The sequence below is a fragment of the Triturus cristatus genome, chromosome 9, assembly GCF_964204655.1.
Source record: "Triturus cristatus chromosome 9, aTriCri1.1, whole genome shotgun sequence".
NCBI lineage: Eukaryota > Metazoa > Chordata > Amphibia > Caudata > Salamandridae > Triturus > Triturus cristatus.
The window spans coordinates 1,143,226,935-1,143,250,287 of NC_140592.1; the positions used below are offsets into that span (position 1 = coordinate 1,143,226,935).

General features: G+C 44.0%; 1 protein-coding gene across 3 annotated transcripts in view; it reads left to right on the forward strand.

The window, feature by feature from the left end:
* The window catches only part of MAPKBP1 (mitogen-activated protein kinase binding protein 1), a 953,926-nt gene that overhangs the window by 377,163 nt on the left and 553,410 nt on the right, over positions 1-23,353 (forward strand). For all 3 annotated transcript variants that reach the window (XM_085627077.1, XM_085627078.1, XM_085627079.1), the window contains exon 4: positions 20,723-20,785. In XM_085627077.1, coding sequence (XP_085483203.1) covers positions 20,723-20,785 — 63 coding nt within the window. The remainder of the gene's footprint in view (positions 1-20,722; positions 20,786-23,353) is intronic.

The window sequence follows — 23,353 nt, forward strand, 5'->3', positions numbered from 1 at the left end:
CCTTGGGAGGGAGGGCGGGCCCGGCAGCGCCCTCCTCATCCCCCCTCCTCTGAGGCCACAGGCCTGTTGCACCCACACGAAAGAGGCGTGAGATACCCGGCTCCACGGAGGACCGCGAACCGAGGCACCAGACACCATGAACATTCGCCAGAAGCTCTCTGCGCTGGGGAGGCAGATGAGACGACACCCCCGGGTGAGTGCGGCCTATCACCCTGTGCCCCTTGCTCCAGGCTTGGTCTCATGACCAGCTGGCCCTATAAGGTAGCTCAGTGGGTTCACTTACTCGCTGACGAGATTGGTCTGTAAAGGGTCGATCGCGGGTGGTACTGCTCAGCCTTTCATCCCCACCTATCCCATAAAGTAAGCCACCTACCCCATAAAGTAAGCAAACAGTTTGCTGGGTGATTATATTCCTGTTAACTGCGGAAAGCAGACCTGTGGGTCTGCGTGCCTGCTGCGCAGATCAGTGCAATCAGAGATTTGAGTCCTTCGGAAATAAACAAATAAATACCATGACCAGGAGCTTTCGCAGTCAAATCTACAACCAATCGCAGAAAGACAATTTAGTGCGTAGCATGAACTCTAGAAATGGTCATTCATGACATTAAAAAATATGAACCATCTGTCATTTGTAGCGCATTCAGCCAAAGCACCTTATATAGAAAATATGTATATCGGCAGTGATCACTGGCGTTATTTCACCTTCTTCCCAGACCACTTTCTCCCTCTCCCCTATTTTGCTTTAATATGTCATATACAAATTTGTCCTCGATTCACACAAAAAACATTCTGTCCGCCCTATGTTACTACATCCAAAGGACGTTCCTCTGAAGCTTAATTTTGAGAAACGTGCTTATTCTATTTTTTTGCCAAACTTAAAAACGCAGGCACCACGCATCATCTCTTCTTTGTCAAGTATGGTATTAAAGGTAATTACTTTCATTTAAAAAAAAGTAAATAAATTGATTTGTTTTACCGGAGCATTAAAAAGCGGAAGCCCCATTGCTATCTCTTTGAAAAAGTTGCTTTTAACTCTTTGAGACGTGAAAACACTATAAATAGCAATTTCCACTGTGCGTATCATATTATATGGTAGTATATTATATTACCTCAAAATGTTGTTCTCATTTTGTTCATCTCAACCACTCGCCCTTTTGCAGCCCACCTTGATTCTGTTCCTTTGAGACCCTTCTCAGTGGTGCCATGCTCGCCTTAGTGTATGTCTGTTCTTATTGAGGCTGGTCAGTCACATATCTCAAAACCATAACATGAATCTGATTTCCCTACACCTTACACTTTAATAAGAGTGAATATGTTATTTACACCCAGTGGTCGAAGTGGGGGGGGAACGGCAGGGCACGGCGTACCCCTACTTCTTCAATTCCAGGGATTCCGTTCCTCAACTTTTTTATTTTGAAAATGCGTCCCGGGACGCAAGAAATTACCATCGCCTATAAATAAAGCTCGGCGTTCCTGGCGTTCGAGGACGGGCGGCAGAGAAGTAACAGGACTCTGTCTTTTCCTTCTTACCCAGAGAAGAAAAACAAGCAGTTACAATGCAACGGTCTCGGCATTGTTAAAGTTAGAGCTATTGGCATTGCTCATGACATTATTTTTGTTTATGTTTTTGTTTTTAAAACATGTAGAGAAACGGCATTGTTATTTACAATGTCAATAGCTTAATCGGGGTGTGTGTAGGTGGCTCTGTGTGTGGGTGCAAATGCAATAGGTCTCGCATTTGAGAGTGATTAAGCTATTGACATTGTAAATAACAATGCCAATAGCTCTAACTTTACCAATGCCGAGACCATTGCATTGTAAATGCTTGTTCTCTATGGTTTTGTAACAGTCTTCTGAAGATAAGCATGTGTGTGGCCCTTAAAATAAATGCCAGTGGGCTCAATCTGCAACTACTGGTTCAAATTAAGCACTGCTACTAAGCCAAATATTTTGATACCTGTACATAAAGGACAGCCTCACCTATAAATATTTTACAACATCTCATTTGAGTAAACTAAATCTCTACATTCAGCCAACAATGGGTCAGGAGCATTTGTCTGTACTAGCAATGAGTTGAAGCCTAGGAACAGTGTCAAATCCATACTTTTTTTTTTTGTTATGTCGGGTTTATTTAGTATGTTTAAACTGGAATTTCTGGAAATACTTGTCCTGTCCCAATTCTGGGAGTGTTAGCACCCTGCCCCCCTCACACCCTCTCGTCAAAGTTTGGGTCTAGTAGCCCCCCTGCAATAATATACACATACTCTTACAATAAAGCTTTATAGGTTGCCCCACTAGTTTTATTTGTGGCCTAGTTTGTGCCCCTCCACCCCCATCTAAAAGTCACTTCTAAAGATGCCACTGATTTTGGCTTTCCATTTATATATTTTATTTGCAGTTTTGTATATCGCACACTCAACCCGAAGGTATTGGGGGCACTTTACTTGAGCACCAGTTACATACTATACGGAGGCACATTCATTTTTGGTAGGCACGGGAAGATTACCTGATGTTCTCAGACGCACAGGATGTTGAGCTGACACCGAAACTCAAACCTGGTTCACTAGCTCCAAAGTCGGCAGCTCTGGCCGTTACGCCACATCCTCTCCCCACTATCTTGGCGCCCTCTATGGCCCCCTAATTCGCCTGTATGGGCCATAGTTTCCTGCTAACGTGTGCAAGACTGTAAACCATGCTCATGACGAACAAGTGAATATTGAAGCATGGACTGCTGAATATTTGCTGTTAGTCGTGGAAGAGTGAAACACCCTGTTCTGGTGGCTGCACCACGTCTGCCATCGCCTTCCTCTCAGCCCCTACACCCCAACCTCCCTAGTTCCCTAGGCGAACCTCGGCACCGAGGCGCGGTGGACAGCTCGATGTCTGACTGCGCTGTCGTCGTAAATGAAATGCGCAGTCTACACGTCGGCCATCTAATGACCTCTCTGAACATGCGTCAGATGAGGTAACGAAGTGAGAGCACACGTCTGTGCTGCCCTCGCCTTTCGATGACACTGATGTGTGGTGACAGAGGCAGCCAGCCGTGAATCGCCCCAGGCGCGCAGTCTGCTTTCCTCCGTGACGTACTTTCTAGTGTGACATTCATATGCTTCCAGCTCGTGGCTGTGTCTGGAGGAACGCGAGTCGGTGCATCGGCTGCAGACAATTCATTGGGGAGAGGCGAGGTTAGCCACGCTCCCCTCGGTGACCCGACTGCCTGAGCCACGCTCCCCTCGGTGACCCGACTGCCTGAAACAGTCCCACAAAGGAAGTGGCGCTCAGCTGCCTATTTCTCACCGTGGCTTTATTCTAACCAACACTCATTTGCAACGTGCGACTTGTGGAATCCTACTTAAAAGAACAGCAAGTCCGAGCACGTAGGGCCTGACCGAAAGATGTGGACTGGTTCAGATCTTGATCCACCATTCCTGCTGCATCCACGCTTCCGTCAAATGCTTCACTTTCTTAGGTTTCGCCATAGCCAGTATGGCGATTATTTTGAGGAGTCTGTGTGTAGCGATTTCTATTATAGACCTGGTGAGAAACAAAAAAAATAGCACCTTATTCACAAAAGTAAACGTATACTTTTGTGTGTTAATTTTTTTGTTTTTGTTTGAATAAGTTTACCAGTGCGGAGACTCAGCTGTTGTACAGATAATTCTGCACATAAAAAGATGGAACAGGTCTTTCTTTTTATGTGCGAAGTTCTCCGTCCCAAGTGCGGATTCTCCACAGTCGTAAATTTAATATTAAATCGGAGTTCGTGAATAGTAAATAATAATAAACTTGCACAAAATTGTATGTTTACCTTTGTGAATCAGGGCCATGGTTTATATTAGTGGCGATCAAACCTAGTCAAGTGAGAAATAGATCCCATAAAGACAACCAAGTGCAGACCTTTTTAGGTCTCTCCTTCTAACAGCTTTTACCTGTCTGTAGACAAAAGCCTCTTTTGCACGGTATCAAAAACTTAGTGGGCTTAGAGTCCGCCCATTGTTTACCGTTGGTTGCCTTTTTTTTTGCCCATTTGCTTACTTCATATTTGATGGCATACCATTTTCATCTTGTGTTTGCCCCCTCTCGTGGAGCATATCCTCTTACAATACTTTTGAATTGTGTATATGCACTAGTACCATTTCAGAACTACTTTTTAGGTCGACCCTGGGCAGTGCACGTGCTGCTCTGTGAGGCATGCTGTATTAGAGTATGCACTTGAAGCTCTGCCCACTCTCCTCCCATATTTTTAATTGGTTTGTGTCTTTGTCCTTTATAAATGCTGGCTTCTGATTCCGTAATTGGCTTGTTCGTCCCTCCTTAGTACCGTCTTGTCCTCATTTGTAACCTCCCATGAGTACTGGCCCTTTTACTTCTGTTACATAGTCTGTGTTATTTAGGCTGTAAGCACTATTTCTTCAGTGAGTTTTGCCTCGCTGCAGGCATGAACTGCTTTGTAGCAACATTCAGTGCGCTATGCGTGCGTTCACTTTCCAAGCAGCCGGGACAATGCCGGCCGCTTCTTTATAATGCCTTAGGTCTCCCATTTAGGGGAGTTTGAGCTATTGGCATTATAAATTACAATAGCTTAAACTCTCGCAAATGCGACACCTATTGCTTCCCAAATATTTTTGGGGTGGTTTGTTTCCAAGCGCCCCATGCCACGCTTGCACTTAATAGAGGCCACACCCTTTTCTTTAGATGTGGCTTGTCTAAAAGGGGCTTGGCCTCGAAGTGCAAGCGCGGCATAGGGCTCTTGGAAACAGACAATATTTGCAATTCAAAAGGTCTCGTATTTGCGAGAATTTAAGCTATTAACATTTACAGTGCCAATAGCTCAGTCTCGTAAATGTGAGACCTATTGCATTGCAAATGCTGGTTTCTTTTACTTTTGGCACTTCATGAGCGTGTATGTGTTTGGAGTATGGTTGAAGAGGAAAATTAAGGGTAGCTTTGTTTTATATCCTGCATTCCACATATTGCATGACCGCACAAGCTTTGGAACAAGTCTTTTATGGCGCTGGGGGAAGAGCCATATGCTGTACTCACTTAGATGGCGTCTGAGGCAGAAGGAATACTTAGCATGACATGCCTCCTGGAATCCTATAATTCTCTTCTTGCCCTACTACAGATGGCCAAAGGTATGAGTCCTTTGTAAGGTAAAATATTCCTTAGCAAGCATTTCCCTTTGCATTATAACACTTCTTTATTCTTTTAAGTTCGGTTCAGATTCCTGAGTGACATGTTTAATAAAAAAAATGCATTTATAAAGATCAATAGCATTCAGTTCCGTGCACTGTTTTGAGATAGTCTAAATATTTGTTTGCTTTTCCTCCAGTATTTTGAAATATTTTCCCTTTACTTATTAAACAATACCTTACAGACTAACATTGACAAAGCAATGCTTATTATAAAGAGGTAAAGTGCTGCTTTCTTTTCCTTTCAGCACTCACTGTGGGGATACTTTTTTCAGCCGTGGCAATATAGTTACACAAGAACCATTGGGACTCTCCCATTCTCAGTACCACCCTTCCTCCCCACTCCTGCTAACTCTGAAAAGCATTGACACAAAGCATTTTGCTTTTTACTTATGTTGCCAAGCATCGGCCAAAAGCAATGGTAAAGCCAGTTGGTCAGAGGCGAGACCGATCTGCTTTTGCCAGTGTTGGTTAATCCTGGTCAAAATGCCTTTTAATTGTTTCAGCTAAGAGTTGTGTCAATGTCTAACAGTGAGCTCTTAATGAGCGCAACCAGAATTGAGAAATTCTAGTTTTCCAAGTAATTATGTATATGACATACCTGACTCATCCGCCGCCAGCTTTTTAATTTATCAAAAAAAGATGATCAGCACTAAACATATATTTGGTTCATTATACAAAACGTCCAATCTGAAAATATTTTTATATAAGGCACAGACTCAGCTTCCAATTTTCATCAAATTATCCTTTGTCTCATCTTATTCTTTTTATTTAATCCCATATAGCCAACGTGTTTTTGTCCCTTGAGATAAACTTCTTCAGGGCTTAAAGTGTAGTATTTAGTCAAAAGTTCCCTGCTTGCACCTTATTAAGGCATCAAGGGTACCAAGTTCCATCTGTGTATTGCTCCAATCAGATTCCAGTATCACTCCAACCTGATCATGGTATCATTCTCTTCTTTAATACAAGAACCATTCTGCCCTCTCTTTAAAGTATGGGCACTACAAGTTCAAGCCAATGTAGGCATCCAAGTCCAGATTCATTGATGCGGCGCATCACAGAATATTTCAGACACAAATTTTAAAAATGTTTGACTAAATTATACTACACTTTAAGCCCTGAAGAAGTCTCGGTCAAGGGAAAAACCGTGTTGGCTACATGGGATTTTTATAAAAATAAAACAAGAGACAAATGAAGGATAATTTGATAAATTGAAAACTGACTCTGTACCTTATATGAAAATATTCTGATTGGACGTTTTGTATAGTGAACCAAATATATGTTGAGTGCTGATCATCTTTTTTTGATTGCTTTGTCAGATTTTGTTCTTGTATGGGGAGTTAGGAGGCTGGCTCCCGGATTGTTGCACCACGGAATTTGACTTACTTTACAAAGAGTGATAAGTGTGATTTAATCTGTCTCAGCCTCGTTTTTGTGAATCATTAGCTTTTTAATTTATGAATTAAAGAGAAAAATGGATGCTTAAATGTGTCGTTACTGAAGAACACTGCATATATGATGCAGTGAAAGATGGTGAAAAAGTTAACTGGTCACGTTTTTTGTTGCTTGCTTTTATATACCCATTAAGAGTAGGCATTATGCTCAGATGTTTTTTTTTCTTCTGTTCCCTGACTGTAGATCAGTGGTTCTTAACCTTTTGACATCTTGGGACCACCAAATAAGACGGAAAAGAAGAGAAATGCCCACTTTGTTGCATGATGTGGCATCTAGGCTGATTTTCAATTGAAAATTATATTATATATGTCACATAGGTCATTTTATTGGGGATAAATAACATTTTGATTAACTTATGCTTAATTTGTATAGTTGTTGTCTCAAGATACCTATATTTTCTGTGGCTTTGTGATTACCATTTGAATCTCTCTATATTAATTGTCAACACAGCTAGATGGCAAAGGCACAGAATGAGTTGCCTTATTTGTCAATCCCTGTTTGAAAGTGTTCACAATCTGTCTTTCTTTGCCGCATAATTTTCCTTTCAAACCAAAAGACTCAAACCATGTGAAAATAATGCCCTTCAAGTGCTGAGGAGTGTCTCTGTACCTGCACCCATCCCCTCTGTCCTGTTCGATCTGCATTGGGTGACCATGATTGTGTGATTCAAGAGGCCTAGCAAGGTTTTCGAATGTCTTTCTGGTGTTGGCTATTCTTTTTTGTAGGCTCGATTGGTATTCCAGAGAGCTAGAGTCTGTTTGTGATCTTGTGTACTTGGATATGTACAGCGTGTTGCGTCTACCTGTGTTTCTCGAGGCAAGTTGAACTGTCACCAAACCCTGTATGGGCATCGAGCCTTTCAGGTATCTCTGCTAGCCCTACTTCTACTTGGCCTTTCTTTGTGTATGTTGGCATTTTGAGGTATTTTTTTTCATGAGTGGTTATTTGATAGTCTACAAAGGCTCTGTTGATGGGGGTCGTTTTACCTTCAAAATGAACCTGCGATGTTTATTTTCCATTTATATCAAAGGTGACCGAATTAAAGAATAGTGCAAATTACTTTATGTTTTGTAAATGCAAGAGAAACCTCAGGACATTTTTTGAAAGAGTCCAGAATGCACTGTCCTTTCGAGTGCATACAAAATAAAATCTACATTGGCACAAAGTGTGTGTGTGTGTGTGTGTGTGTGTGTGTGTTAATGATATTCTGGTTGCTATTGATTTTACACCATGGCAACGCTTGGGCGTCCCTGAAGCTTGGCTTCATGGGACTCTAGTTGAACAGAGCCTTGGTGTAACTAAGCAGCAGACTTCACCCCTACCAGTGCTAGGCCATGGGATGAAAAAGCAGTTGGAAAAAGCAGCTGCTGGTTTTGGGTGAAATGGGATTATAGGAATCGAAGTGAAAATGTAGCTGCTGGTTAGCCCAAAATCCTTGTGTGGGTTTTCTTGTTTTGGTGAATATCTAAACATTGCAGTTGTCCTCTTTACTCGAATCATAGCTTTGTTTTATCGGTTCATTGGGGGCGCTCTGAGAACATGTTTGACCCTTTGGGTTAGAGCACTGTCAAACCTCCACTATCGTTTCATTGCACAACTGACCCACCTATGGTACCCTGTTCCTAAATCTGTCATGGCCAATGTCACTATGTTTTAGAAGATCCTGCATACCCTGTATCCAGCAGTACAATTAAACCTAACCCTTCAAAAACTTCTATTTGAGTACAAAGGTGGCAGGTTTGTGAGTGAGGTAAAACTCCATTCCACCCTCCTTCAGCCCTGTGACTCTAGTTATTGACAAATTGATTTTCAGTTGTATCCGGAGTTAATCGGATACATTTTCAGCTGCTTACAACCCTCATTAATCCAAAAACGATCAAGTGCATCACTGCTCTACATTTATGGGGTGGAAAAAGGAGGTTGTAGTTTCTGACCTACCATTCTGCTAAGTAGACTCTTCAGTTCTAGTATTATCCACTGTAGTGATTTCCCTTCTTTGGCCCACTTTGCTTGCCCTTGTGCTGTGTTGTCAATAAAGAGTAAATGGTGGTGATGACTGGGATATCCAGATTGTTTTCCAGCTGAAAGCATCTTGTAGGACAGCAAGACCCTGTACAGCGCTAGTGTGAATACAATGGCAAGCATGGTTTCTTCTGGTCACGCAGCAACACTGCACTAATCTCACAATGGCCAGTTTTCATTACGACCTTATTAAAGCACTAGCACAGATGGCAAAGGGTGTATTGTACAATAAAGTTGCTTTTCTACACTTGTTGTCCTGTAGTAGTTTTAAGATCTCAGCCCTGAGCATCCATTTCTCTGTGTGCCCATCATGCTCTTTCCTTTTTGCGGCCCTTTTTTTAAAAACACTTTTTTCAGATGTTCTATTAATGCAATAAATTCCAAAACCTTTTCAAAGGGAAGTGAGCCCACGAGGAATTGTCCCCTTCAGAGATGATACCATTCGTTACTCTTAATGATGGTTGGATTTACACGCCCTGCCCTGTTATGACCGACTTCAACCCAGGCTCGGGTTCTCAAGTTATTTGCTTGACAGAACGTTTGTTAGCCTGAACTGAATGTGCTAATTCCTTAAGACTCTGTCAGTAGGTCATTTCTGGGTCTGATGTACTTGTGAATATGTAGTGTGTTCTTACTAACCAATATGGATGGTTAAAAGCAGGGTTTAAAGTGGGACGAACAAGACTGGGTGGGTCACTAAAGGGAGCATGTCCAAAGATGCATGACCAGGAGGTTTTTATTTTGTTCTTTCAAGGAGCGTGGCCTATGTAATTAAAGGTATCGTCTAAATCATGTGCATCACGAATCCTGTATCACGGATTTGTTAAGTCTTACCCAAAAAACAATAACTAAAATTTGCCATCTTCAGTAATCGTTCATTTACTGCATAACATGCTGTCTGTATGTTTAAAGGATATTACGCTACAGACGAGCAACTTAATGTAAAAAAAATAAAATGAAACAAACACGGGAGCCAGAGTTCATAGAGTAAAATTAGCCTTTGTCCATTTGAGAAAGTCAGGTTTACATTTTTCTTTTTCATATTTTGCCCCTGTCAACTTCCGACTTTAATTGCCCGATCAGATTTATTTTTTTATTCCAGATGCATTTATGCCCCACTCCGCACAGGTCTCAAAATAGGGGGGAGGGGTGGGGGGAATAAGGGACAGGACTGCCCACCCATCTCTCACATCTACAGAGAAAAAATAAATCCAGCTGATGTCTGGCCAATTGCTCCCCGGTTACTGGTATAGCTCCCAGGCATTTAGTTTCTCGTTCTTCTTCAACTACACGCTGGGGAGATGCTAAGAAAGTGTATGGTAAACCAAGTTAAAGATTTTGTTTGCTTAACCTGCTGCCGTCTGAGTTTTTTCAGCTCTTGAAAATAAAGGGACTAGAAGACCCGAAAGATGGCCTTTTCAATCACCCTTTTAATTACTGCCAGTGCCCAGACTCGGCCCACTTAAAGCGTTGGTAAAAGGGATAAAAGCCTTTATCTTTGTGGATAGATGTGACATGATACTCTTTTCTTTGGCTTCCTCTAAACCCCTCTGTGCTCACCTTTTTAGGTCTCTCCTAGCCTTGCTGCGTACATGCGCAGCTCGCTCGGCGAGATTTATTGCATAGGAGTACTTTTAGAAAAGGGCTTTAAGCCCCGCCCCTCGTTTGCACTGGGGAGCGTCGGCGTTTATGGTAAACGCTGGCTTCCCATTGGAAAGGAGGGTTTTTCGTTGACTCCCTTTGGCTTTTTGCTCCGGCCCATCCGGACTGGCTCGCCTGCTTCACGGCTGTCGTGAAGACTTTTCTTATCTGCTTGTTTATTTAACAAGCAGATAAGAAAAGTCTTCACGACAGCTGTGAAGCACATGAGCCAGTGCTATGGGCTTCCTGCAACCACGCTGCCTTCACGCCTGGAGCATGCACCAGTCAGCTCTGTGATTGGATGGCGGCAGGCAGGCATAGAGCTCAGAGGCGCAAGGGGTCACAGGAAGGACACTGTTATTCCGGCTGCTCCGCCTTCTACGCGTCGGCCCTGGTGATTCCCCCCCCCCCCCCCTCCACCCCACCCCCTTGTATCAGCGCGGCACCCTTTCACAAGCGCCACGCGGGTTGTGGTTTAATTGTTGTGTGTTTTTGCTGCTCCCTTTTCCCACTCTCACTGCTCTCAACCCACCCTCCTTTCTCACTTTCCCTCCTCCCTTCCAGTCACCGGGCTCCAGCTTTTATTTTTTGTTATGAACTCTTCGTGAGTATTACGTGAAAGTCATTCATGCGGTTCTGTCAACATTAATTAAAAAAACATAAAGGGATATAGGAGAGAACAATATGCATTCAAAGTTACACTACATTCAATTCAGGGAAAAATTTGACTTGATTCCGGTGGCAGCCGCTTGTTTTACATTGCCTTTAGGCCCTTCACATTGCTTTGTGGTCCCAGAGAATTGGAGAGAATGGGGTACATATTTTTTGGTGAGTAATGGTTAAAAATACTTTGACTAAATGTATAAATAGTTAATTCAGGTACCGTTATTTATTAAAACAAGCCTAATACATTTCATAGGGTCTTTTACTAATTTATGCGTCTCATTAAAAAAAAACCACACATCGCAGGACTCTCACTCATAATTTCCCATCACTGGAGTGCCTGACGGGGGGGGGGTGAGTGTATGGGGCATTCTGGAAGGGCCCGCCTCCATTGATCATCCCTCCCGGCCCCTGAGTGCGTTGTTCTTATCTTGGACATAACTGAGTGAATAGCTGAGGATTTGCTACGCGAGAGTGGATTTAGTCAGGATCTGGTCTGGACCGGATTGTGTTTGTTTTCCTCAGGAAGCAGGCAAGGTCGGGCTGGCAGATCACCAGGCCATGTGCACAGAGAGAGAGAGTACAGCGCCAAGGGCCCCCGCCCTAACAGCGCAGCGCTAGCCTTGCAGAGCTACGCGCTGCTTCGTTATACGGCACCGACCTTACCGTGGTTCACCAGCAACAGAGTGCATCTCTGGGAATGCAGCCTCGGCCATGCAGGAACACGTCCGCCATTACAGTGCAGCACTGCACTACATGAACCGTGCTACCGCTGCCCTGCAAGGCCTGGATGTGCAGTGCGCCTGGTCTCGCGTTTGTCTGCCACCACAGCAGGCCCAACCCCCACCGGATTCATGATATCTGAAGCCAGGGCTCTTAAGTGGGATGAAAGAACTAGAGGGTTTTTCCAAGGGGCGTGACCGATGTAATTAGGGCGTGGCTTAAAAAGTAATCTAAAACTGTGCTGGTGACTGGTAATTTGCTGCTTCTGTCATTGCATCCAGATATATAATACATGTGACATTCCACCTACAGCAGGACAGGACTATTGACTTTGCCAGTGGTTGTTAGTTGCATGAGATAAATACTCAACAACTCTATCTTCGTTGTATAGAATATTGAAAATGCGTCAGTGCTGAAATGATGAGACTGTAAAAACTATAACGAGTCTCTTTCAAATTGCACTGCTGCAGAGTTCAGATTTATTTGTTCGGTGAGGGCTAAAACGGAGAGCCCGATAGGGACCCGTCTCAGCATTTTTTAAAACATTTATTTTTTATATTTTTAGAACTGCTGGTGCTGAGCATCAGCAGGACCCGGCCCACTTAAAACTCTGGCTGAAGCCCACTCCTGTAGGGTGTAGGAAGGTGGATATCTGACTATGGTTACCCCCAACTTTTTGCCTAGTGTCTAGCTGGTTTTTCGACTTAGTTGGCCTGAGATCCTGCCATTCAGGGTCTCAGGCTGTCTGCTCTCTCTTTAAAATGGACTCCATGTACCCTAGGTACATACCCAATTGGTAAGGATCACCTTATTGGACCCTGTATAGTGTGCCCTAGGTACCCAGGGCATAGGTGTACCCTAGGCCTCCCAGGGGCTGCAGCATGTATTATGCCACCCCTGGTCTGGCCTTCCAATCAGACACAATTGGCTGATCACTCAGCTGGGGCAAGGTCGTGTAATCACCCCTTGCTTAGATATAGTATACCTATATCTGCCTTTAAAGTAGACACATGTGTACCTATCAGCCACTCCTATGGCAGGCCTTAACAATCCTGGAGGCAGAGTGCTTGGTAACATGTGAGATGGTGCTCTAGCATGAGCTGAGCCTGTCTGCAGCTTTCGGAACCATGTCCTTATAGCTGTTCTGATATAGCCTACCATATACTCTTAAAGTGCCTTATAATCTTAGACGGTTATGGTAACTATGGTTTGGCTTTATCGAAACATGTCGTGTAAGGTGTCTAACACTTTGGAATAATACCCCCATACCATTTCTGGACATGAGGATATTATTCCCCCCTTCTAGAGGGAGAGACATGTTAAAATCCTACTTTGCTGTTTAACTCTAACCAAAGCCTCAGCATCACAAAATGGATGCTGCTGCCACAGACACAAGTCTGACCTCCTGCTGCTGGGAGTGATCCCGGCTAGGGAGGCTTGGACAATAGGTTTCCTGCTTGGGGAGGTGCTAGCACCTCCCCAGACAGACTTTAGTGTATTGGGGCAGGGAGGGCTGAAATGAATGAGACATGCCTGGGGCACATAAGGTGTCCCATGCATAGTCCAGTTCAAACCGGTGCTGGGGCACTCCAGCCCCAGCCCTGGCGCGAAACTGGACAAAGGGAAGGGGGTGTAACCACCCCCCTCCCAGGTCCCACCCATAAGGCGTGATCTAGCAGGCAACCCAGCCCCCCAGATTAGTATAAGAGTGGTAGCTGGGCCCCAGGAGATTAGATTATCCTGAACCTGCAACTTGAACAAACTCTGGATCTTCGACATTCGACGAAAGAAAAAGACTGAAGAATCTCCCTTGTGGCTACCCTGTGCAAACAGGCACCATCAAGAGACTTACCCTTTGCTTTGCTGAAGTTCTACGAGGGACCGACTGCAGAGCCCGACCAGAGCCTCGACTTCCAGACTTCTCCGACCCTGATCCACATCCACAGCCGAGCTGAGATCCGTGGAGGCGAAGAGAGACGTGGGACCGGCTACCTGGGAAAAGTGGCGAGTATCTTCCAGCGCAGCTTCTGAGGCACCCTCGAAGTTGTGCACCGGGGATTGAGAAGCCCCAACCCCAAGCATCATCTGCACTGAAGATCAGCCCCCCACACTCCACGAGTCCTGCGTGGGGCCCTTCTGCATTTTCCTGCTTGCCGCGTCTGTCCGGTCACTGGCCCGTTGGCTAGTAACCTTTGCGACGACACACCTGTAACTTTCGACTGCTGGTTTGGCTCCTCCAGACTGGCTCCTGCTCTTCTGAAAAAGAGAAGCACCCCAGACCTTCCTGGTCTGCACCAGAAGCAAGTCCTCCATTCTGCGTGGGTTCCGCTTGCCAAGGCTTGGTGAGTCCTAGTTCGACTTCGCCGCCGCCGACAGCAAGAGCCTTCGTGGGACAGCTCGCCTCCTGGTCCTGGTCGTCCTCTACGTCTCCTGGTACCCGTGGCTGCAGCGACAAGCTTCACCTTCACCTGCAAACTCTCGACATCGCCTGGTTCCTTCCTGGTTCCACATGGTCACTGGCTAGTGACCCAGGCTCTGTCCCTTCTGCTTGCAGGTATCCTTCCTTCTTGATCCCAAGCTTGGGATCCACCAGACACTCTTCACTGACTGCCTGTCAGCATCTTTCCTTCAGGCATCCATAGGAGTCGACGACGAAACCCGACGCAACTTCACACCTATGCGCCCGTGGGCTAGGTAACTTGGGTACTCCGGTGCTCATCAGGGTATTGACTATCCTAGTGTCTAGTTTTCCAGTCTCGACTTCCTAGCTGCTCCAGAAGTGTCCTAAATCCTATTAATTCTAAACTGTACTATTTCTATCAATTATACGCATTACGCGTGAGTGTTTCCACTCTGCACCTTAATCCCGTGGGCCTCCCACTTCCTAACTATTGCTAGTGTAGTGTAGCCCCAGCGATTCCCTAGGCCTAGGCCTATCCTATTTCCGTGACAGTGGTCCTTATACCACTTCCTTAGTATATGGTTTGCGTGGCCCCTAGGGCCTAACTGTATTACTTACCTGTGTGACTTAATGTATGCTTGAATAAGACTGTGTTGTACTTACCTCGAATCTCATTAAGAGTGCTGAGGGTTTGACTAGAATAAATACACTTTATTTTATATATACATCTGTTGTGGTGTCCTTTCATTTGGTATTCAAGGGGTTACAAATGGTATAACAGCTGGCTTCACATGCCATTCAGAGTTTAGCCTAAGACTGCTCTTTTCCATGCTACCACTAGGATAGCTGGTCTATAAGGTTGACTTTACAACCTATCACCATAAGGGTTGTTTGGACTGATATAAGGTGTACACTAGAACTAGTGACATCATACATCAGGCCAACTTCTCACATAGGGCACCTATGTTTTTTGTCCCAGCTTCACATTGTAGTAATTCAGTTCCTCGCGGCCATGCCACTGCTGTGAAGCGCTGTTCAAATACACAGTGCAGTCCTGTTCACGGGAACTTGCACACGTTCTCTGCACTCAAACATGAAAAGCGAGGGACTTAATTCAGGCACCGTTATTTATTAAAACAGACCTAATGCATTTCATAGTATCTTTTATTAATTTATGAGTTTTATTAAAAAAAACAAATCGCAGGAGGCGCACTCATAATTTCCCATCACTGGAGTGCCCGACGGGGGGTGAGTGTATGGGGCATTCTGGAAGGGCCTGCCTCCATTGATCATCCCTCCCGGCCCCTGAGTGCTTTGTTCTTATCTTGGACATAACTGAGTGAATAGCTGAAGATTTGCTACGTGAGAGTGGATTTAGTCAGATCTGGTCTGGACCTGATTGTGTTTATTTTCCTCAGGAAGAAGGCAAGGTCGGGCTGGCAGGTCACCAGGCCATGTGCACAGAGAGTACAGCGCCGCGGGCCCCCGCCGTTACAGCGCAGCGCTGGCCTTGCAGAGCCACGTGCTGCTCTGTTATACGGCACCGACCTTACCGTGGTTCACCTGCAACAGAGTGCATCTCTGGGAGTGCAGCCTCGGCCATGCAGGAACACGACCGCCATTACAGTGCAGCACTGCACTGCTTGAACCGTGCTACCGCTGCCCTGCAAGGCCTGGATGTGCAGTGCGCCTGGTCTCGCGTTTGTTGGCTGTCACCACAGCACGCCCCACCTCCACCGGATTCATGATAGCTATTCACTGTTATTCTTGTTTGAGGTCCAGCCTGCAGACCGCTTCAGCTGGATCTTGTTGAAAGGCCCTGTTTTGTACAATCCCAACACATACTTGGGTCAACCTGCTGCTGCTCATGTTGCGAGTAGATCGGTGTTCTGTATCAGTGGCGTATATCTTTGTCTGTGGCACTTTTAGTGTTGTGTATCTCTGTCTTCTCTGTCAGTGACTGTGTGTTGGTGGTTTTATGTGTGTATGTATGAGTGACACCACAGGTGTCAATGCGGTTCTATAATATGCCTAATAAATGTTAGCTTCCACCCACAATAATGTAAAGCATAACTAAACAAGCATTAAAAATGCAATAGGTCTCGCCTTTCATTAAGTTAAAGCCATTTGCTTTGCTTTACAATACCATTAGCAAAGCAAATGGCTTTAACTTAATCAAAGGCGAGACCTGTTGCATTTTCAATGCTTGTTGTACTCTACTGTTGCGAGATGGTGCAAGTGTCTTTTGCATTGCTTCACCAGCAGTGTCCAAGGCCTTGCTGGGATGCACCTAACGTATACCTCCACCAATAATGAGGGGCGACTGTACCCTCAGCAGGTCTTGTGGAGAGCAGTCAGTCACACCCTCTCCATGAAAACTCCATTCACATCCCCATACTGGGGTCCTTAACCTCCTGTGTATGTGTTCAGTTGCTAGACCCCCAGGATATTGCGTCCTAGATATGCACATTTCTCGTAAAAAATGTACATTTTGCAGCACTTTATTTTACTCGTAATCATTCCTTTTAAGGCTTAAATCAATGGAACCTGTTTTAGCAGAGTGTTCCTCTTTGAAATAGGCAGGTTTAGAATTCCTGCAGCTCTACGAAAGCATAGCTCCAATCCTAACCTTGTGGGAGGGGGCCGTATTTCTCCCTGGGATGTTCTAGCACCCATGTGTCCACCACTGCCGGCGCATCACATTCACCACTCCCTGGTTTGTAACACAGCCTCCTCCACTCTCTGGTTTGTTATACACCCCCTTTCTCTCTCTGGTTTGTCTTGCAGCTCCCTTCACTCCCTGGCTTAAGTCAGTCTATGGTTTCAGTCACACACAGCCCCCCTTCGAGCAGGCAGACCTGGAAGTTTGAAACTTTCGCCCTCTGCACCACAGATGGAAAGTGAGAACCCCACAGCACTGCATGCTTCTGGCAAGCCCCTGACGCCCCTTTTGATTACTCCCTGCTAATACTTGCGTGATTCCATTGTTTATATCGTTGCCAGGTACCCTGACTGTCTCTTGAAAATGAATTTGGGGGTAACACTAAATTTTTTGGGCTGAATGCTGGGGACCTTTTTTGCAGCCACAAACATTTTTTGGTCAATGCGCTAGTCAGCTGTTTTTGCAATTATTTTATAAATCGCGAAATCCTAGAGGGTCTGAATAGTGCATCCAGGCTGGGATGAAAGTGTTGCCTGGGATTGAAGCTTTTAGCTTCTCCTTCCCTCATGCCACGTCAGGCAAGTATCTGAGTCTGCCATATTAAAGTCCAAGTTCAGGTAAAATATTAGTGGGGGTGCGAGCAATCGTAATTTTTGAATTTGTGATAACCTTGTGCACAATATAACCAGTCACATGAATGCGAGGGACAGATTCACATCCACTTGGGCAAGGTTGATCAGAGCAGGCCACCTTGATATGCTTGACTTGGCACGACGCTGGGAGAGGGTGTGAGAGAGGCCAAATGAGTGGGTAAGATACTATGTAGAAGTGGGGCGAGAGGGGAGTCTCCTTTGGTCATACCTTTCTGGCAAATGTCATATGCATTGCAGTGACGTCTAGGTTTCCTCGTCTGCTGCACATGTGACTGAGCAAGCTTTGTTTTGAGAGGCTGGACTGACAAAACCTACTTGAAAGGTTGAAACATTATGTATTTTTTGTCACACTATTATCAAAGAATTTTCAGATTACTAGCATACTAAGAAGATAGTTTGGAGCATTCAGTAAAACCAAAAGAACCTTTTATTTCTTTATGGTGTAGTTCTCGCTACACGTTCTATATTTGGTTTTATCTCACATGGTGAAAACCCCTTCAGAATAACCAGGCGCAGGAAGGGCAGCCTCTTTTTCCAGTGCCAAAAATACTACCCTAAATCTTGCTCAAACACAAAAATTAACACGCGTTCGCATTTGGTTTATCAAAATCTTTCCATAGGTCTAGTTATTTCTGTACTGGAAATGGACAAAAGGTAGTGGTTTTTTAGACAAAACATCAGAGCGAACCTCTACAAACCTCCTTTGGGCACCATCGGGTTAATATAGTGGAGGCAGGCAGCAGTCTGTACAGTGCCACATAGTGACGTGTGCGCGTATAGCCAATACAATTTCATAATTTTGGCTGTCTGCTGGAGGCCTTTTTTTTTTTTTTTTTTTTTTTTTTGTGGCCTCAAAGATAAATTTCCTGGACGGTCTGTCTGGTGTGTTGCCAGCGGCAAAACAAGACTTTGGGAATGGGAAACAGTTGGCTCCATTGTAGAGTGACCATCTGCCCACCACACAGGTGTTTCAGCAAGAGATTAGTGATGCAGGTAGATAGAGAGATGAGCGAGGACTTTGTGGGGGTCAACCTGCTGTACAATTAGGCATCGCAAGGCACCCTGCAAACCGAATTGCATTACATTGATTTACAAAATGGATTTTTAATATCCGACTTGGTCTCTAGCTTCACAAACACTTGCATAAATACAGCCCTGAATAAAAGGGTCTCTACGGGGTAGATTTGAATGTTATGTACAGATGTAAACTAAATCCATCCACCAAGTGAAGACTAGGTTCAAGGTATTAACTTGACTGATGCCAAAAATAGGCGGAAATCCCATCTGACCTCCTCTTTGCAGTTTGACTAGAATGTAGGGTGTTAACAGGGTTGCAGCCACTGCTAGCTCCATCAGTATCACGCTTTTAGTAAATCAACGTTGACTCAAACTAATTTCTGCCAGAGTTGCTTCTGTCCAGACGGCCATTGAAACTGTGGCAGACCACCGAGACGTTTTAAATGTCTCCCACATGCTGGGAGAAAGATCTCAGTGGACCATAGACATTCAATATGTAACAACTAGAACACCAGTGGTATATCACTGCACGCAAGTACTGAAAAATGTATCGCTGGAATACTACATTTTCTCCTTCAAGTTTCCGAATAGGAGTAACCTCGATAAACATCCGGGTTTACATCTGTAAAAATTGTGGAGGTAGGACTTGTTTTTTCAACCGCTTTATGCTAATTGTTTTTTGTGCCCCCTCTCTTGGGATTGCTTTTGAATTGAAGTTTTTTTCAAATTCTATTCTAATTTTATAGAGCTTACTTTCTAAACATTTTGATCGTTCACTTGCTCAAGGAGTACTTGTATTTAAAGAATTCTGAATGTCGAACACCCATAAGTGGCTGCTACATCCAGGGGTTCCTTTAGTAGAGAAAAAAGCACATCAAAGTTCGGATGTCTAGGGTCACCTTGAAAATTCGAGATAAACTGGTTCCCAGCTGTAAGGGTTTTCCTTTGACCTTTACCCTCATTTGCCGTCACTCATCACACCTTTTGTTACCTCAGTGAATGCTTTTCTGTGACTGAGGCGCTACAAGTGTGGGGTTGTGAGATGAGATATCAGAATACCAAACAGGAAAACAAAACATTTCTGTTCTATTCTGTCTCTGGTGTTATGCTCATTGTGCTCAGCTGTCTATGGTAAACAGACATATCTACTGTGGAATTAGTAGCTCAATTATTCGATGGCTTTGTCTATCTCCGTTCCCCTACTTCAGATTCGATTGCATTCTTCACTTTTCTTATTTGATCTGTCCAAGGAGCATGTCGGTCTCTCTGTTTTGACTGGATTTGTGTTTGTGCACCTCTGTCGTAATCTTGCATTCCTTCGCGTGAGGGACTATTTTCTCACTCTGACTCTACCTGCTTCGCGGCCTCCTTAAAGTATATTAGCCACTTCTCCCTGCAACTGCATGCCCCCAAGTGTGTTTATGCTTTCATCCCTTCTGGATCAAAGGTGGGTATCTTTAAAGGGATTTTAATCCCTTTCAAGATATCTACCCATGTGCATATGTGGCGGTCATCTCGCTGTTTTTCTTTTAAGAAAAATCATCCAAGATGGCTGTTAAGTACGTGTGCGCATGCTTAAACAATTGTTTAAAAAAACACACAAAAAACGACTTGGTTGGAAAAGTGTTTACCGACTGTGAATTGTTCCCAAAGGCAGCAGTTGTGGTTAGTTATTCTTCCCTGCTGTTGTCCTATCATCCTGTAATGGGAATAATGGAAATAGCTCAACAAACATTATATTTGTTTTGAAAAGGTACAGAAGGTAAAGTAATTTGCGTAGCATTATTAGTTACGCCGGTTTATCGCTTATTTTACTGTTGTACAGCCTACCCTTTACATTTAGCATTCTGTAAGAAGGCTGTTTTTCTGGCTGATTGTGCAGGGTTATTTTAATGCCGGGCACATTGCAATCCTGTATCCTGATTGGGGGCATTTCAAAGAGTGATGAAACTTCGCATTGGGTTCCACCCCTGTTTCAAATGTTGCATGTATGTTGCAAAGTGCTTATGCAAGTGACACTGTTTTATAGGTAAATGCAGAGGTTGTTTTTTGATGCTTGCATTAGTAACCTGGAAAATAATCCAAGGAAATGAGCCCCTGATGCCACGGCATGCTCCTATTCGGATGGGAGCTTGTAAAGACACGACTTTGGCACCAGCCGTGGGTCTCGTCAGTTTAGCATGTCCCATTAAGCCTGTTTTTCTTGTTAGTTTTTTTTTAGTTCATTTTAAACCCTACAGCGAAAGGCTTTAACTTTTTCTGTTTTGTTGTTCTTGTTTTTTCCCCCCACTAGGTGTGTCGTAGTATTGTTCAACCCCCGCAAAAACAAGCAGCATCATATTCTGAACAGCTCCAGGTAAGAACACCAATGTGGAACATTTCGCTTCAGAAAATGTTTATGAAATACGTGCATCATGTTGCCTGCCTCATACATGCCTACCTACCTACCCACCTACCTACCTGCAATCTACCTTGAACCACGTATTTAGAGCCCAAGACTGCGTTTCTGGCAACTAAAGTTGGCTTTTACAACTGAGGTAGAATAATGGGGGCAATATGTTGATTTAGACCACTGATGACCTTATAGTGGTTAGGCACTGTGACAGGTCTGTGATTAAGAGGAGAAATGTTGGGCTGCATATGGCAGGAGTATCAAACCAGCATTGGCAAAGCCAGGTCTCGTCTATGCAAGAGCTTTTGGCTTTGCCAATGTGTCTTAGCCATGTTGTACACCAACGTGGCTGCTGTTCAGCATGGAGTAAAGGAGGGTATAGTGAAATGTCATGGAGCAGATTGTTTCATAGTAGAGTGCAGTGGTGTACAGTGGATTGGGATCACATTTTCAATTGAAATAACCATTACATTTGCAGACATACAGTTTTACTAATAAAAATAATGTGTAGAAAAAGATAATGTGTAGAAAACGATAGTGTGGAAATATCATCACCTAATGTATTGATTTGATCACATGAAAATATTTTTCCACAATACTTCAGAATTGCCAAAAATGTGCTTAATTTGTGTTTTCCTAATTCTGATATATTCTAAAATATCGGCACAGTTCATTTATAGACATTTAAATGTCTCCTAGCAAAATAACATTGTACAGCCTAACTCCAGCACCCCCCTCCTCCAATAGCCCGAATGATTGTCACATAAATACTCTCACTTTAAAGTCCGAGAAAGAAGACCGAGCCTGGCTTTTGTTTTTTGTCTTTGAATGGTGAGCAAATGTGACAAGATTTAAAGGTCTGTTTACAGAACGCGAGCACTGCTGGAAGAATTCAGTAAATGGGGTATGCTCCACAAGAGGGATGAACTCAAGCTGGACAGCCTAAAACAACTAAAGCCAGCAAATAGAAAGCAAGCTCATGTGAGTTATGAATCACAAAGCCAATGGTAATCAACATATAAATGTATTCCCGGGGAAGCTTCCCAAATGTTCCCAAGATGTCTTTAGCAAATCAGACAGCTGCGTTGTCTGGTAGGCTTCGCCCTTAAAGGGGTTGTCTCCTATGTGTATTTCTGTGAGGCATTTGCCGGAGCTTGAACAAATGCCCACTGGGGATTTTCTAAGAGGTCAGAAGAAGCTTTAAGATTTGGTCGCACATTACAAAAGGTAATGGGTTTCCAATTTGGATGATTTTATAGAATACAGCAGCATCTTTGACAAGTCCCATGGCATTTAGAACGAAAGTATACCTACATAAGCACTATTCAGTACTACTTTTAGCCAGTCACTGGATTGTATCCAGGTGGAATCTTAACATCCTACGACAGAACAAATCCACTGCTGGCTGAAGTGCTCATTGAGCATCAGTATTTTTCAGTTTCCTTTAAAACCTCAATGAGGGCCTGAGTTGTGGAATAAGAGGTGTTGGGAGTTCAGAATTGTTGGGTCCCAGGGATCGCCTGAGAATGCAGTTGAGAGATCACAGGAATGGCGTATGGTTTCAGCGTGAACTGCCCCTATGAGAATTCATTAAAATCTGAAAATGTACAAACTGAGCAAGGTGATATCGAGGGAAGGCGGAGGAGAACTTCTGGAGTAGCAATAGAACCTATTATTTTATTGAAAATGTTGAGTACATCAACCGCTCTAATCAGGAGTGGTTGAGACTTGCTAGACGTATAGTCTGTGCCAAAACGCAGCATATGGTGACTGAATGGACATGGTTGTCCTCTTCGGCAGCCACATTTTGTGTCTATAACACTGATCACAACTATTCACCAGCAAGCAGACTTCCTTTGCTTGGGAGAGAAGTGTACATGCTGCTTCATTAACACCAGCAAATTAGTTAGTCCACATTAAAGTACCAGACACAGTGTATTTTGTTGTGTTTTTTTGGTCAGGAAATACTTAAATGGGGGTATTGCATCTTAAAACTACATTTTGGTCTGCACATAAAAGTACCCCATTGGCACAGAATCCACTGCATCTCCACTTTTTTGCGTTTTTTGCATCTTTGGAAACATTGGTCTCTGAAACTTGCTTAATGGTGTTTGCGTTGGGTTTTTTTGCAGGATACTGCTGTTTTAGGGCTGCTTTTCATTTTACATAAGTACCTACTGGGTTCTCCTCATCCAACTGATTTGACAAACACATCTGAAAAAATAAATTACTTAAAAAAAATACTCGGCTAGAAGAATTATTACTTTCTACCTTGGATTGTGGTTGCAACTCTAGGCACCGTGTTTGCGAGTCCAGTGTGGGCAGTGATGTCCTGTGGGATGTAATGGAATCATCTGCTCTGGCAATAACTAACAAATCACGTCGGAGGAAAGCCTCAACACACATTGAAGAGCCCATAGAAGCGATGAAACAGTTTTTGATGGTATTCCTTTCTCTTTGAGGGCTGCAAATGATTGACTAAGGAGCAAACTGTCCAGTTTGGGGGAGATACTAGGGTGTGCGAGACTCAAA